General features: G+C 39.0%; 1 protein-coding gene across 1 annotated transcript in view; it reads right to left on the bottom strand.

Moving 5' to 3' along the window:
* Positions 1–16,992, bottom strand: part of OVCH1 (ovochymase 1) — an 83,888-nt gene that overhangs the window by 33,644 nt on the left and 33,252 nt on the right. Inside the window, exons 16-21 of the mRNA XM_086715123.1 lie at positions 16,784–16,856; positions 15,915–16,110; positions 12,173–12,324; positions 4,794–4,950; positions 4,365–4,466; positions 539–763 (exon numbers count right to left, since the gene is read on the bottom strand). Coding sequence (XP_086571249.1) covers positions 539–763; positions 4,365–4,466; positions 4,794–4,950; positions 12,173–12,324; positions 15,915–16,110; positions 16,784–16,856 — 905 coding nt within the window. The remainder of the gene's footprint in view (positions 1–538; positions 764–4,364; positions 4,467–4,793; positions 4,951–12,172; positions 12,325–15,914; positions 16,111–16,783; positions 16,857–16,992) is intronic.

Here is a 16,992-nt window from a genome sequence, read left to right as displayed (position 1 = left end):
GTGCTGAGCGCGGAGCCTGCTTAAGGTGTGTTCTCGTTCTCTCTCTCTCTCTCTCTCTCTCTCTCTCTCTGTCTGTCTCTCACTCTGCTCCTCCTCCCCCTCATGTTCTCTCTCTCAAAATAAATAAATCAACATTAAAAATAAAGAAAGGGCTTTAATATATTTTGCTTTATTTTGACATCTAACACCTACCCCATCTGATTTTTAACCATCTTAACTCTTCCTCTATCATATACATTTCTGGAATTCTTGCATGGTTCTGGTATATTTGAAGAAGTTGAGCTCTTATTTTTTTTCTTGTTGAATGCACACACAGCCACATACTGACACTCAACCCCTAGTACACCTGTTTTGTGAAGTCAAGTTTTGACTTTATAACAATATGAATAATATTAAGTGTGCCTGAAAAAAAAGGCATGCCTATTACAAATATCATCAACATTTTGGTGGTATTGTTACCCAAGCCAAGCTCTCTTGATTGTAAGCTGCCTATATAGAAAAGGCTCCAGCACAAAGTTTAAATGCTAGTAAGGATTACCTGACACCCTTCTCTTACTGTGGCTTTCTTCATAAATAGTCATAACTGAATCTGGACATATTGGAGACCCAGGGAGTGACAGATATTCAACCGTCATTTTTGCCATACTGCTAGGTGAAATTCTGAGCACCCAGGAACATTCCAGTTTTCCTCTATAATCCAGTGGATATCTTGGAGTTGAAAAAAAGCCTCTGGGCTCTTCTAGCTCCACTTCAGAATAACAACCTACAATTCAGAGCACACAGACACCAGGGACCAACATAAACAAAGCAAAGTGAGGTTTTATCACAAACAAAAAATGTAGGCTTGCAAGAAGAAAATTAAAACTTTCTTACTCTGTTACATGTCCTTGGATAAAAATTATCATCCCATTTAATGTGTTCTATTTTCTTGAAATGAGATTGTAGGAGTAGAATTCAAATCATTACTATTCAAAATTTTTTTTCACTGAATCTTTTAAATGCCTTAGAAGATGCACAATGGATATGCACTCTACTTCTACCAAGTTTTCATTTCTTTTTTTCTTTGAGATGCAACTGAAGGTCTGTTCCTAAAGCTTCACTAATTTCACTGAGCATTAATCTCTTCTTTTTTACATTTTTAAATGTTTATTTGAGAGAGAGACAGATAGAGAATGTGAGCAGGGGAGGGGCAGAGAGAGAGGGAGACACTGAATCCGAAGCAGGCTCCAAACTCAGAGCCCAACGCGGGACTCAAACTCATTAACTGTGAGATCATGACCTGAGATGAAGTTGGCCACTTAACCAACTGAGCCATCCAGGCATCCCCTCACTAGGCATTAATCTTGCTAGGACAAATGATTACATTCATAGAATTTGTGACTGAGATAAAAAAAAAAAAAAAAAAAAAAAAGGAGGATTAGCTGACTACATTTGAATGTCTCTCACTTCTTCAATTTGCTCTGAAGTCGAAGGGCACCTTTGGATCTCCAGGGATACACTTGGCCCCCTGATGCTGCAATCGGCTGCTGCTTCTTCAGGTTACACCCTTGATTTTTCCTTTTTCCCCTTTGTCTATTCCCTTGACAAAAATCCTCTGAGCAACTACAAACTGAAATACTCTGTATTCAAATAAACACATTTTAATGTATGAATATTAATTAGTACATGCATTATTATATATGCTTTTCCCTAGAGAAATTAACCTAACTGAGGTGATATACATAAATATACTTTTATGAATAGCAGAAATGAAGAATGACAGAAATTCAAGAAGGGAAATGAAATGCTACAAGAATTCAAGATTCTAGTCAATTGCCTAGTCCTCTGTTATTTCTTTGCAAATTTCCTTTTCATTTATATGGCTACTATGATATAATTTAGATATTTATAGATCTACTCTGATTTAAGAGTAACCTAACTGATTTCCTGGTCTCTAATCTTTTCCCCATCATGCCCTTAAATCCAAGATAGTGTATGAAACAAAAGAATTAAGTTCTTTCCTTTCTCAAAGCAACTAAAATTTTACAGCTTGCACTGTCTTTCAGAGTCTGGCCCCAACATGTCTTTCAATCATTTTTCTTGTCCCCATGAATCCTCTATGACAAATATGCCTGGAAAAGGAATCAAATCATATAATGTCATGAATTCCCAATCAGTCACTTCTTTTTATAAATGGGCTAACAATCCCTTGTGTAAAAAGCAAGTGGTGGGAGTGGGTGATGTTAAAGATAGGATAGTCCAAACATTTGTCTCATAGAATACTCACAGAATTAAAACAAAACAATAATTTGCCATATGTAAAACTTCCAATAACATGCATATGTATTTCTGAATATCTACAAATGGGAAACATCTTTGCTACATTTTAACATATTGGCTTTTTTAAGATTTTAAGTAATCTCTACATCCATTGTGGGGCTCAAGCTCATAGCACTGAGATCAAGAGTTGTGTGCTCTACCAACTAAGCTGGCCAACCGCCCCAACAATGTTCACTTTCTAATAGCCTATGTGGAACAGTTCAACAAATACATTGGTTGGTCACTATGGCCACCATTTGTTGACTGTTAAAATTCGTCATGCCATCTCTGTTCTAAGTGCTTGACATGTGTTCACTTAGGCACTGATTAACACTGTTCATTTAACTCAAACCATCGAAATCATTAGGTTTTAGGATCTTGGACCTAAGTCTGCTCTCCATGTCAACCCCAATTCCAGATGACTTTTAATCTACATAGGACTCTGATCCTCGTCTTGTCAGACTGTACCACCCACAGCTGGTTACTCTGCCTTACTCCTAGAAGATTTTAGCAGTCATTTTCTCCACTGCTATTCCTGCCATATATCTTGCTGAGTTCACTAGCCATACTGATGATGAGTCGAGCACTGAAGCTTCTCAATTTTTCAACTTCTTCCAATGATCTTGTTCTCCACCCAACCTCAGCTATACACCCCAGTGGTCAGCCCCTAGAGACCCAGTCCCCAGCAATAATTCCAAGCCTTCTCTAATTTTGATTTCAAGCACTGCTTTCTCCATCCACAACCTTCTATCTTCTCAGCAACTTCCAGCACTCCTTCCATCTTTTGAGACTTGCAATTCATCTACCCAACCACCTTTTCTTTGTCCCTATTTCATCTCTCACCCTCATTCACTCTTTTCCTAGTATACATTCCAACAATATATCATTTTAATCCCTTCCTCCTACATGCGTTCAATTCCCTTATACACTTGCATATCCACTTATACACTTGGGAAAATCCGCTCTGAATTGAGTCTACTCTCTACCTGTTCTGCACCTATGTGCTAACCCTCTGTGTCTCTGGAAGAAAACATACAATTGAGCTAACTGGCCAGTTTCCCCTAAATTCATGATTGTTAATCTCAGAAGCTTTTATGTTTCCTAGCAATCCTACTACATTCTCCTAGTCCATGTACTTTGTCACTTTTTTAGAGAACTATTTTCATACTTCCCCCTTTTTCCCCTGAAAACCCCTCAAACCATCTTCCATAACCCTGTTTTGTCTTCTAAGAACATAGAAGCAATTAGAAAACTGTCAGAAGCTCCTGTCCTGCCACGTGTACCCACACACCAGCATGAGTATTCTGCCTTCCATTCAGCAACTATGGGTGAACTACACTTTACTCCTGAGGCCAACCTCCCCTGCTGAGCACCAGATCTCATCTCCTTTCTCCTCCTGAAGGTCATCACTCCAGCTATCCCTCCCTCTCTTGTATCCTTTTCAGTCTTCTCCACCTCTTCCTAGTTCTCTACTGGGGTTGACTCCATGTTGGGTGGATGGAGGCAGAGATGGGTGAGAAAGAAGAGACTGTGACCACCTGGAAACCAAGGATGATGGTATCATAGAACTTTCATCTCCCTACAACTCTATTACAGACTCCTAATTCTCCAGCTGCAGTTTGATTTTAACTAAAAATATAAATCCCATTAGCAAACAGACACTGACAACTGTGGGAAAATTAAGAGTGACTGACACTGATGCTGGCTGTGGTTATCTCATATCCAGAGTCTTCACCTAGCAAGATACCTGAAAATCTAAGGACCTTTGTTTATGTAGAAATAAATAGATCAGAGGTCAGAATACTTCCTTTCATGTCTCCAAAATTCAAGCACTCGTTCACAGCCACAAGATCTTTTTTTTAACCTGCAACAGCTGTTATCTGTGGGGTAGAGAAGAAACCCAGACGGTCATAGTAACAACACGCCTCTCATTCAGCTTAAACTACCATCCAGAATGAAAACACAGGGCTTATCCTGTTCCAAAGAAAATCAGTAAACCCAGACATGCAATATTTTTTGCGGAATTCTTACTAGCTGCATAATAGGCTAAGATAAACATCTATTACCTGGTCCAGACTCATTGTCTATTGAAGGTGTGGGTGGTGGCAACTGTTGTCTTGTTAAGGTTTTTCTTTCATTATTTATCTGAAGTGAAGCAGGACCTGTACCTGGAGAGAACATGTTAAAAAGAAATAAATATGAAAGCCTGGAAACAAAATATACCTATGGTAAAATAGCTTCTGTCAAAAGAGAAATGCAAACCTAGGATTAAAGCTGCCTCAGGAAAAGTCACTTTTACTATCACTCTGCCCAAGGAGAATGTATTCACACAGAATTTTAATGTGCATTTTACATGTTTAAGAAACTAAAATAAATGAAATACTACTTTTTGGTTTTTTTTCTTTCATCACACTGATTTCTACCACACTCATCCTTCTCGCAAACCCACTCTAAAGAAAGAGGAAATATTTCCATAATATCTGAAAAATATTTACCTTTGATTTTGGATTGGATCCAGTCCAAGAAGACACTCACCCTGGCAAATACATCTGGTTTCCTTGTTTGGGCACAGCCAGCTCCCCAGCTGACAATACCATACAGGACAAAGGGACCTTTATCATGTCGACATACTAATGGCCCACCAGAGTCTCCCTGAAACACCAAGAAAATGTGTTCTAGAAAACTGCTTTAATCAGAGTTCCTGCATTCAATTTTGGAACCGGAATAGCCAATAATTTATTGCTAACACATTTCTTTAATTTAAAAATATTAATACTTTGTCAATTTGTATACCTTAGAGTAAACTCAAAATCACAAATGAGAGAGGAGATATTACAACTGATGCCACAGAAATACAAAGAATTATAAGACTACTATGAATAGCTATACACCAAGAAATTGGATAACCTGGAACAAGTAGATTAATTCCTACAAACATACAAACTACGAAGACCAAATCATGAGGAATTAGAAAAATCAGAATAGACCAATATGAGCAAGGAGATTGAATCACTAATCAAAAACATTCCAACAAAAGTAAAGCTCAGGACCAGATGACTTCAGTGGTGAATCTACTAAACATTTAAAGAAGAATTAACTTCAAGAGTGCCTGGGTGGCTCAGTTGGTTAAGTGTCCGACTTGGTATTTGGCTCAGGTCATGATGCCATGGTTTCATGAGGTCTGGCCTCGTGTCAAGCTCTGTACTGCAGTGCAGAGCCTCCTTGGGATTCTCTCTTACTCTCTGCCCCTCCCATACTCGCACTGTCTCTGTCTCTCTCAAAATAAATAAACTTTTAAAAGAGAAGAACAATTAACTTCAATCGTCAAACTCTTCCCAAAAACTGAAGAGGAGGGAACACTCTAAAACTCATTTCATGTGGTTAGAATTACCCTGATACCAATCCCAGATAAGGACATTACAAGAGAAGAAAACTAAAGGTCAATATCCCTGATGAACATAAAAGCAAAAAACCTCAATAAAATACTAGCAAACTGAATTCCACAGCATATTAAAAGACTCATACACCATGATCAAATGGGATTTATTCCAGTGATGCAAGGATAGTTCAACATACACAAATCAATGACTATGATACACCACATTGAATGAAAGTTTTAAAATCATATTACTATCCCAACAGTACAGACAATGTATTTGACAAAATGCAACATCCTTTCATGCTAAAAACCCTCAACGAATTAGGTATAGATAGAGCATATCTCAACATAATAAAGGTCATATATAACAAAGCCATAGCTAACCTCACACTTGATAATGAGAGGTTGGAAGCTTTTCTTGTAAGATCAGAAACAAAACAAGGGTGCCTACTCTCACCATTCCTATTCTATATAGTATTGGAAGTCCTAGGTGGGGCATACAGGCAAGAAAAATAAATAAAAGGAAGGAAGGAGTAAATCAGGAAGGAAGAAGTAACATGGTCTTTATTTGCAGATGATATGGCCTAAGGAAATCCTCAAGACTCCATCAAAAAACTGTTAGAACTAAAAACATACAAACAAAGCTGTTAGCACTAATCAATAAATATAGTGAAGTTTCAGGATACAAAGCAAACATACAGAAATTGTTGTGTCACTACACAGTAATAACATATGAAAAAGAAATAAACAGGGGATTAAGGAAGACAATTGTTGTTATGAGCATAGGGTGTTGTAAGTGTTGAATCACTAAATTCTACACTTCAAACCAATACCCCATTGTATGTTAAAAGTAACTAGAATTTAGATTAAAACTTGAAAAAAAAGAAATAAAACAGTAAAGGAAACAATCCTGCATACAAAAGCATCACAAAATAAAATACTTAGGAATAAATGTAACCAAAAAGGTCAAAGATCTCTACACTGAAGACTGTAAGACTTTGATGAAAGAAACTGATAAAGACACAAATGGAAAACATATTCCCATGTTCATGATTAGAAAAATTAATACTGTGTCCATACTAAACAAAGCCATCTATAGATTCAATACAGTCCATTTCAAAATTTCAATGACATTTTTCACAGAAATAGAAAAAATAATCCTAAAATTCATATGGTCCACCAAAGACCCTAAATAGCCAAAGCAATCCTAAGAAAGAACAAAGCTGGAGGCATCACACTTCCTGATTTCAAAAATAAGTTACAAATCTATAGTAGTCAGCATACTATAGTACTGGCATAAAAACAGACACATAGACAAATGGGATAGACTCATGAGCCCAGAAAAACCCTCACATATCCAGTCAACTAATATTTTCCAAAGGAGCAAAGAATACTCTCTGAGGAAAGGATAATCTCTTCAACAAATGATGTTGGGAAAACTGGACAGCCATAAGCAGAAAAATAAGCCTATTGTACACCACTCACAAAAAATTAACTTGAAATGGACTAAAGACTGAAACATAAAGCTACAAATCATAGAACCTGTAGAAGAAAACATAGGGTAAAATGTCCTTGATATTGGTCTTGGCAACAATTTTTAATTTTTTTTTTGGGGGGGGGAGATATGAAACCAAAAGCACAAGCAGCAAAAGCAAGAATCAATTAAGTGGACCTACATAAAACTAAAATGCTTCTAAACATCAGAAGAAACAATCAACAAAAATGAAAAGGCAACCTATGAGATGGCAAAAAATATTTGCAAACCATGTATCTGATAAAGGGTTAATATCTAAAATATATAAAGAACTCATACAAATTGATAACAAAAACCATGCCAACTAAAAAAAAATGGGAAGAGGATCTGAACAGGCATTTTTCCAAAGAAGATGTACAGAGGAACAGTAGGTACATGAAAAGATGCCCAGCATCACAGATCATCAGGGAAATGTAAATCAAAACTACAATGAGATATCACCTCACACTTGTTAGAATAGCTATCATCAAAAAGATAAGGCAAAAAATGTTGGCCAGGATGTGGAGAAAGAGAACCCTTTTGCACTGTTGGTAGGAATGTAAATTGGTATATTACTATGGAAAATAATATAAACATTACTCAAAAAATTAAAAATTAACTACCATATGATCCACTTCTGGGTATATATCCAAAAGAAAGAAAAACAGGTTATCAAAGAGGTATCTGCACTCCCACATTTATTGCAGTTTTATTCACTAGCCAAGATATGAAAACAACCTATTTTTCTATCAAAGGATGAATGGATAAAAAATATATAATATATATATATTATATATATATATATATTTAATGGAATATTATTCATCCATGAGAACAAAAGAAATCCTTCCATTTGTGACAACATATATGGTCTTTGAGGACATTATGCTAAGTGAAAAGTCAGACAGCAAAAGACAAATACTGTAGGATATCACTTACATGTGGAATCTATAAAAGCTAAACTCAAAGAAACCAAGAGTAGAATGAATAGTTACCAAGGGTAGGGGAGTAAGGAAAATGGGGAGATCTTGGTCAAAGGGTACAAACTTCCAGTGATAAGATGAACAATTCCAAGGATCTAATGTACAACATGGTGACTATGGTTAACAATACTATATATTTCAAAGTTGCTAAGAAAGTAGATCTTAAGTGTTCTCACAAGAAAGAAATAGTAATTATATGAAGTAATGGAGGTTTTGACTAACTCTACTGTGGTAAGCATTTCACAATACACAACTGCTTCAAATCATCACGTTACACATCTGAACTTATACAATGCTATATGTCAATTATAGCTCAAAAAAGCTGTAAAAAAAAAAGCCTTAAAACAGATTTTCATCTTAAGAAAGTCTAATTTTCAATCAGCCCCTCTTTTTTAAAAAATTTATTTATTTGGAGGGAGAGAGAGAGAGAGAGAATGCACAAATAGGGGAGGGGGAGAGAGCGAGCACTGTCAGTGAAGAGCCTGAAGAGGTTCTCAAACTCACGAACCATTAGATCAAGACCTGATGGGGCGCCTGGGTGGCTCAGTCGGTTGAGCCTCCGACTTCGGCTCAGGTCACGATCTCGCGGTCCGTGAGTTCATGCCCCGCGTCGGTCTCTGTGCTGACTGCTTGGAGCCTGGAGCCTGTTTCAGATTCTGTGTCTCCCTCTCTCTCTGACCCTCCCCCTTTCATGCTCTGGCTCTCTCTGTCTCAAAAGTAAATAAAAACGTTAAAAAAAAAATTAAAAAAAAAAAAAAGACCTGAGCAGAGGTCGGCCACTTAATTGACTGAGACACCCAGGCGCCCCCATTTTTTTTTGACACAAATGTACTTAGAATCAAACTAAATCCTTTGTCTCCTCATAAAATAAACTGAGGTGATGATATATTTGATATAGCAGTTTATTTTCTATGAAGAATCTCACAGAAGAAATCCTAGGGAGATAGATTCCCTAGCCTATAATATAGAGCAATGAACATTGTCTCTGGGCCTAATTTTTTTCCTTATGAAACAAGGTTATATATACTGACGACCCCTTCGAGTTTGAAATGGTCTGATGTGTCCAGTCAGGTTTTTTCCTTAAATAACTTATTCATGCAGTACCAATACATACGAAATACACAATTTTTCAGGCAATTACAAACATTCCAGAGCCTGTCTAATTTACCTTTTATTTCCCATACCTATCACAGGGCCTAGCATACAGTAAATATTCAATCAGCAAATGGTATCTATTTATTTGAAAAAAATATTCAGTGCCTATTGTGAACTAGGCATTCAGAGCAAGAGAGAGTATCAACAAATTAGATGGTGATAACAGCTATAAAGAAAATATTTAGAATAGTAGAGAATAAAGGCAGGTATTTGTGCATGCTTACATGCACGTGTACGTGCATGTAGTTTCAATAACATCTGAGTGGATACATGAAAGATGAGAAGAAGCTGGGTTTTCAAAAACCAGGAAGAATAGCATTTTATGCAGAATTGATATCTGGGCTAAGGCCCCAAGTTAGGCAAGTTGTGTGGTCAGAAAGTAATCAGTGTGGCTGAAATATGTCAGCAAGAGAAGTATGAAATAGATTGGAAAATCAGCAGGAACAGGACGTACACCACTCTGTGAGGACAGAGATGACTTTGCAGGTCAAAGAATTTGAAATTTTAAAAACTATCTAAGATGTGTTGTGAGCAGAGAAGCACAGGATTCTACACTGGGTCACCAAAACTCCGTGCCTCTGCAGTCCAACATTCTAGCTCACCTTCCTGGATGAGAAATCACATTAGTAAGTCCATTACCTCTGAGCACACACAGGAGGGTAAAAATCAACTACCTGATAGAAATGCTTGAGTCCATATCATCAACGTTTCTGCAATCATCTTGCTAGTAATTTAGTGTTCTTAACTAGTCCCACTTATTAGCCAGAATCTCAACTCCTCTATTTTCCTCCCCTTGTATTGGCAGCAAATTCAGTCATGATGCAAAGTGACAGTTTGATGTAGCTGAAATACATGCCCACTGAGGCCACAATATTTGGGTCACCTCTGACATGGACCTAATTCCCTCCCTAGTTCTCCTTTGCTCTCTTGATACAGAATAAGGTGTTCCCTTAATGTCAGATACTGTCAAACATGACAGAGACAAAGAAACCATTTGTGATTTCCTTGATTCGAAGCACAGAGGAAAACCATCCCTCAAAAGGGGAAGAATAAATACATTCATTCAGAGTACTTTTCTATTTGATTTTTATAACATGGCATTTCTGTCCTCTGGCAGACATTGTGAGTGCCCTTCCCATATTTCTCAAGTTTTCCAGTCGCCATCTCAGCCCTGTGCCTGAGGGCTGTTCCTCTCCTCCACTGCATCCATGAGACAGGCCAGAAGTGTGCAAAGTCCTGAGGAATTAACAGACTCCTCCCCCAGCAGCCCTGGAGCTATGACTCTGAGCAAGTCCGGCTCCCTCACACCTCGGATGGGACCACACGTGCTGTATTTTGCATTGCTGCAGGATCAAGCTCAGTCCCCTTACTGTGGGAGCCGACTTAATAGCACATCTTCCATTTCCTGCCTTCCCTTCCCTATACTGCCCTCCAGACTTTCTGACCAGGTATAGCTGCACTTCCTAAACAGACCATTGTACCTGAATCCTTGTCTCAGGATCTGCTTCTGGGGAATGCGAATTAAAACACTCAAACAAAATTTTTTTTAGAAAACAGAATCTAAGTAGCACTTGCCACCACAAAAGTGTTTAACTACCATCCGTTGATACTCAGTGTTAAGAGGGAACTTTCTTCCTTTTCACCTCACATTTTCACATGGAAAGACTTCCATCTAGATTAACACCCAGTTTTCTCCCATTGGTTCATGTCTCTTGATTAAGGGGAAAGACTATCAAAAAGCAGCACAGACTAGAGACATATCCTCTCTTCCCTCTGCACTCTAGACCAGTATGAAATGACAGACCCGGAGAAGTAGATATTCCCTGCAGACCCCCAACTTTCCCATCAGTGGGTTGCCTCAAATCCAGACTGAATACTGAAGGTGGGCTACAGACCATTAGAAATCCTTTTCGGTTGTATATCTAAAGTCACATTCCTCAAGTGGCTTCTTGGATATTAAAGCTGGTGTTTTACAGTCCATTTGTCCACATTCTGTCTTCCTCTTAGCTGATTTGAACTTGCCAATAGCATGCTTGTGCAACTGACATGTTAATATATACCTGCACTGCTTTTGCCTCTAAATATCACTGAAATTAAACTATTGTTTTGTGATTTGTGTTCCACTACGTATGAATAACACTTTTTCAAAGTTTCTCATTTTCTTCACGATTATTTTATTTTAATCTGAAAATTAAGAGTGAGTACATAGGAGATATTAATATTAATTCAAAACAGTAAAAAAACAGGGCACCTGGGTGGCTCAGTTGGTTAAGCATCCAACTTTGGCTCAGATCATCATCTCAGGATTCATGAGTTTGAGCTCCACATCAGGCTCTGCGCTGACAGCACTCGAAGCCCGCTTGATCTCCTGTCCCCCTCCTTCTGCCTCTCCCCTGTGCATGCTCTCCCTCTCTCCCTCTCCAAAATAAAAACATTGAAGAAAAAAAAGGTTTAAAAAATAAAATAAATTAAAAAACTAAAAACCTTAACTCATAAGTAGGATACACTGACTTAGAATCCTTCTCTGCTTGTTCCTCTTTTCCCACAGCCTTACATCTCTCTGAGCACACCTTCCTTCTTGCAGGCCAGTTAGCAGTGCTGCTGTCCCCTGTGTTCTCATGGGCTCCTCGGTCCCCACCTGCTTTCTGGCCCTCTCTCCATCTCAGCAAGTGGGGAGTCAGGAACTCCCTCTTCCCATTGTCCTACTGGCGTTCCTGGAAGGGTGTGGTGTGATGCTATCAGGCACAGGCTGTAATGGTTACCTGTGGTTCTGAGCATGTCTCCTAAGGAGAGTCTCCATCAGATGACCCTGGATCTTCCTTTGCAAAATCAGAGTCATCTCACCTGACAGAAATCCTTCCCTCCAGAGGTTGCAAAGCCAGCACAGATCATCCTCTCTGTGATCCCTCCTGGGTGAGAGCGGTAAGCATGTTCACAGACCTCTCTTTCTAACACAAGCACCTGAATCTGCTGCAAGCGCCTTGCAAGGCCGCCACCTGCTTAAGAAACAGATTCAGAAATACAGCTTCTTAATGAAGTAAACAACACATTATGTTAAAAAGACATATTTAATTTCAGACTTCCTTTGCAGTAATGTAATTACAATCACTCAGTTTGGCCTGAGCTGATGTTAATAAAAAAATGTGTCTCACATAGGGTGTCTTTATTTCCCAAATGTGGCATTTTGGTAAAGGAATACATTATCAAAAGAACAAAACCAGAAGCATTTTTTTCTAGTTTATTTTTGATTTAAAAGTTAGTGTTTCAAACATTGTTACACAAAAATTCAGAAAGAAAAATTCAGCAAGATATGAATTGGTGTTGTATAGGATATATATGATTATATATTTTAAATGGTATATTTACAGATAAAAATATATTATAAATGTGAGAACATATTTATAAGACTTCCTAATATAAACCAAAATCATATCCCCTTTTCCTCTATTGTCACTGAGACTAATCTCAACTCCAATTTGAAAGGACTAAAAATGGTGGTGCTTGAGTGATTGAGTCGGTTAAGCATCCAACTTCAGCTCAGGTCATGATATCACAGTTCATGGGTTTGAGTCCTGCGTCGGGCTCTGTGCTGACAGCTCAGAGCCTGGAGGCTGCTTTGGATTCTGTCTCTCTCTCTCTCTCTTTCTCTGTTCCTCCCCTGCTCATGATCTGTATCTGTCTCTCTCTCAAAAATAAACATTAAAAAAATTTTATAAAGGACTAAAATGAAGGCTATAAGGCTAACAATGAACACTACAATACTTCTCATAACTGACCCTCAGGCAGAACTGTATTAACATGAATTCTGCATGACTTATTCTATCACTTTGGATTCATGGCTAATTTTAAAAAAGCTTAGTATTAGCAAGTACCTTATATTTGTACAGTACCTTAATATTACTCCAACCCAATAATACAACATTGTGAGGTGGGTTGTTCACATATATGATCACGTTGACCTCACACATGAAAAAAAACACAAGAGTTTTGAAAATCTGATCTCACAGCACATGTGGGGCAAAACTAGCACTTAAGCCTAGGTTGGACTCTAAAGCTCGTGCTTTTTAATGTATCAATCTAATACATAAATAAATTTAATGATTTTTGAAATCCTCTTTTTAGGGACCATTCCTGCCACTGGTCTTTACCATTTCTTAAAATTAAGAACTCATTTTCTCTCAGATTGAAAGAATGAATTCGCCTTTCATAAGACTGTAAGTAAGCGCCTTTCACTTGCCTGGTGGTCACGGAGGTGGTGACGGTTGAAGGTGTCAGACAATGGGCACATTTATTCAAGGTCTTGGAAGCCAGTCAGTCAAAAAAAAATTTACTGAGCATTTACTCTATGCTAGGTGCATCGGTAGCCCTGGAGGAGAGTGCAGAATTAGGCATCTGCCACCACGAGGCTTCCACTCTAACGGATGAGATGTGGAGAATGATTATATACACTAACGTCAAAGCACAATCGTGTGTGATGAAATGATAAAACTGGGTGGTGCAAATGTGACGGAAGGGCAGTCCTGAGGCAGCAAAGTGATCGGAGGAGGGTGTGCCGTTCTGTGCTGCGAGCAGAACGATGAGGAGGCACCTGGGATAAGACTGAAGCAAGAGTGTTCCAAGCTTCAGAAAGCAGAACAGGTCTTGTGTTGAAGAGGAAGAAAGAAGGCCACAATGCCTGAAGCGGACACAGGGAGGAAAGGAAGTTGGAGAGGTAAGTGGAGGCCAAATCACAGAGTTTTCCAAGTCAGGCTAGCAGTTCAGACTTTATTCTAAATGTAAAAAAAAAAAAAAAAAAAGAAAGAAAAGAAAAAAGAAAAAGCACCAAAGAGTATCAGCTGAACCACGCTGATTTTTATTTTATTTTTTTTGCTTTTTTTTTCAATATATGAAATTTATTGTCAGATTGGTTTCCATACAACACCCAGTGCTCATCCCAACAGGTGCCCTCCTCAATACCCATCACCCACCCTCCCCTCCCTCCCACCCCCCATCAACCCTCAGTTTGTTCTCAGTTTTGAAGAGTCCCTTATGCTTTGGCTCTCTCCCACTCTAACCTCCTTTTTTTTTTTTTCCTTCTCCTCCCCCATGGGTTTCTGTAAAATTTCTCAGGATCCACCTAAGAGTGAAAACATATGGTATCTGCCTTTCTCTGTATGGCTTATTTCACTTAGCATCACACTCTCCAGTTCCATCCACGTTGCTACAAAGGGCCATATTTCATTCTTTCTCATTGCCACATAGTACTCCATTGTGTATATAAACCACAATTTCTTTATCCATTCATCAGTTGATGGACATTTAGGCTCTTTCCATAATTTGGCTATTGTTGAGAGTGCTGCTATAAACATTGGGGTACAAGTGCCCCTATGCATCAGGACTCCTGTATCCCTTGGGTAAATTCCTAGCAGTGCTATTGCTGGGTCATAGGGTAGGTCTATTTTTAATTTTCTGAGGAACCTCCACACTGCTTTCCAGAGTGGCTGCACCAATTTGCATTCCCACCAACAGTGCAAGAGGAGAACCACGCTGATTTTAAATCCTAGCTTTGATAAGTACTAGTTATGGGATCTTAGCAAGTGACTTAAATCTCTTGAGCTATAATATCCTCATTTACAACACGGGGAGGATAAAACCTCCTCATCTGGTGGTTGGGCAGGTTTGAGGAACATGCAGAGTGGCTGCAGGTGGCACAGTAAAGCTATGCTCACAGACAAGCAGATCCCAAATAAATGACACACAAACACAAGGAAAATGTACAAGGAAACCATCTTCTACAGTGGAAAGAGGCAAAATGCAAACATCAACACGTTCAGATCTGCCAGTATTTTGCTGTGGCTTTAAGAACTCTACGATCTAGACCAGCAGTCAGCAAACCACAGCCAGCAGACCAGTTCTGTGCCAGCCCCATCCCCAGACCTCTTCGTAATGATGTATACACTTTGAAATGGCTTCTAAAAAGCCCCAGAGTAATATTTCATGACACATGAGTATTATATGAAATTTAAATTTCAGGGGCGCCTGGGTGGCTCAGTCGGTTGAGCATCTGACTTCAGCTCAGGTCATGATCTTGCGGTTTGTGGGTTCAAGCCCCGCATCAGGCTCTGTGCTGACAGCTCAGAGCCTGGAGCCTGCTTCAGATTCTGGGTCTCCCTCTCTCTCTGCCTCTCCCTGCTCACACTCTGTCTCTCTCCTTCAAAAACAAATAAACATTAAAAATTTTTTATTTAAATTTCATAAATAAACTTCTACTGGAACACGACCACATCCATTCTGTTAGATGTGTATGTCTATGGCTGCTTTGCACTACAATGGCAGAGTTGGATAACTGGGACATGGAACATATGGCTTGCAAAGACAAAGAAACGTATTATTTGGCTCTTTACAGATCTAACGTCCCTATAATAAGTCACCCTGACGGAAAACTATAAAACAGTTCATTCTCTAATCACCTATGACTAAATAAAACATGGGTTCTATCTTTCAGAGAGAAGAAAGGCTAAAGCAGGTATTGCTTGACATCATTTCCATGCCAAGTTTTTTAAATTAGCAACTGGCAATAATTTTTATGCAAAAGTAAAATGTTCACCTTCACTAATGCTTCCCCATCCAGTCACAGCACAGATCTCAGAGGAAAAGAGTGGCTCCGTGCTTTCTGGGAGACACGCCGGCCTCACGACGGAGTTGAACACCAGAGGAGAGCTCAGTTGTATTAGGGCGATGTCAGAGTCAAAGATCCGGCTATCAAAGTCTTCATGCACCACAACGTGCTTGGCCCTTCTCACCTGTATCAGTGGTGAGCAAGCGAATTACAAGATAAAGTCAATGAGTCAAACTACTTCTTTGCATAATAGTCCAAAATAAACCTTCAATCTCTGTATTGCCATGCATCAGCAATGAAGGTGGCTCTGTACTGAATTGAAAAGGGCAATCTGTGTTTGTAATTTGCAGGAGGCCATGAACTTTCTGAGGACAGTCCTGGAGAAAGCAGGCTATGTGGACCTGTGTACACAGACTTGAATTAAATTTCCTGACCTGCCTCACTTAATTCTCTGATGTAATCGTGAGCTCAGATTATATCTTTATGTTTTTTATTGAAAAAAAATTTTTTGAACATTTATTTTTGAAAGAGAGAGAGAGCATGAGCAGGGGAGGAGCAGAGGGAAAGGAAGACACAGAATCCAAAGTGGGCTCCAGGCTCTGAGCTGTCAGCACAGAGCCCGACACGGGACTCCAACTCACAAACCGTGAGATCATGACCTGAACTGAAGTTGGAGGCTTAACCAACTGAGCCACCCAGGGGCTCCACAGATCATATCTTTAAATGTTGATACATCCGGTAACTGTATAGAGACACTAGGAGATGGGTACCTAATTACAAATTTTAGCTAAAGGTATTCCCCAGCATGTGACAACACTTAGGATAGAGGCAGAATGACCCTTCAAAACATTTCTCACCTGCTCAGTTGATTCCTTCAGGGTTCTGTCATGGTCCCCAGCAACAATGGTCCAGAAGAGTGGATTATTTTTCCTGGAGAAAGAACAAGAAAAGTTTGACATGAGGAGTCATTTTTTTACCATTTGATCTAACCCCATGGGGCTCTACCAACACGCACTGTGTTTAGCTCAGCCAAATGCCACTATTCCCCTGTCTGGTGCCTTTGTGT

Source organism: Puma concolor, chromosome B4 (assembly GCF_028749965.1).
Source record: "Puma concolor isolate L17-30 chromosome B4, mPumCon1.1.hap2, whole genome shotgun sequence".
NCBI lineage: Eukaryota > Metazoa > Chordata > Mammalia > Carnivora > Felidae > Puma > Puma concolor.
The sequence above is the reverse complement of the archived record's forward strand: the minus strand, read 5'-3'. Positions and strand labels throughout refer to the sequence as shown.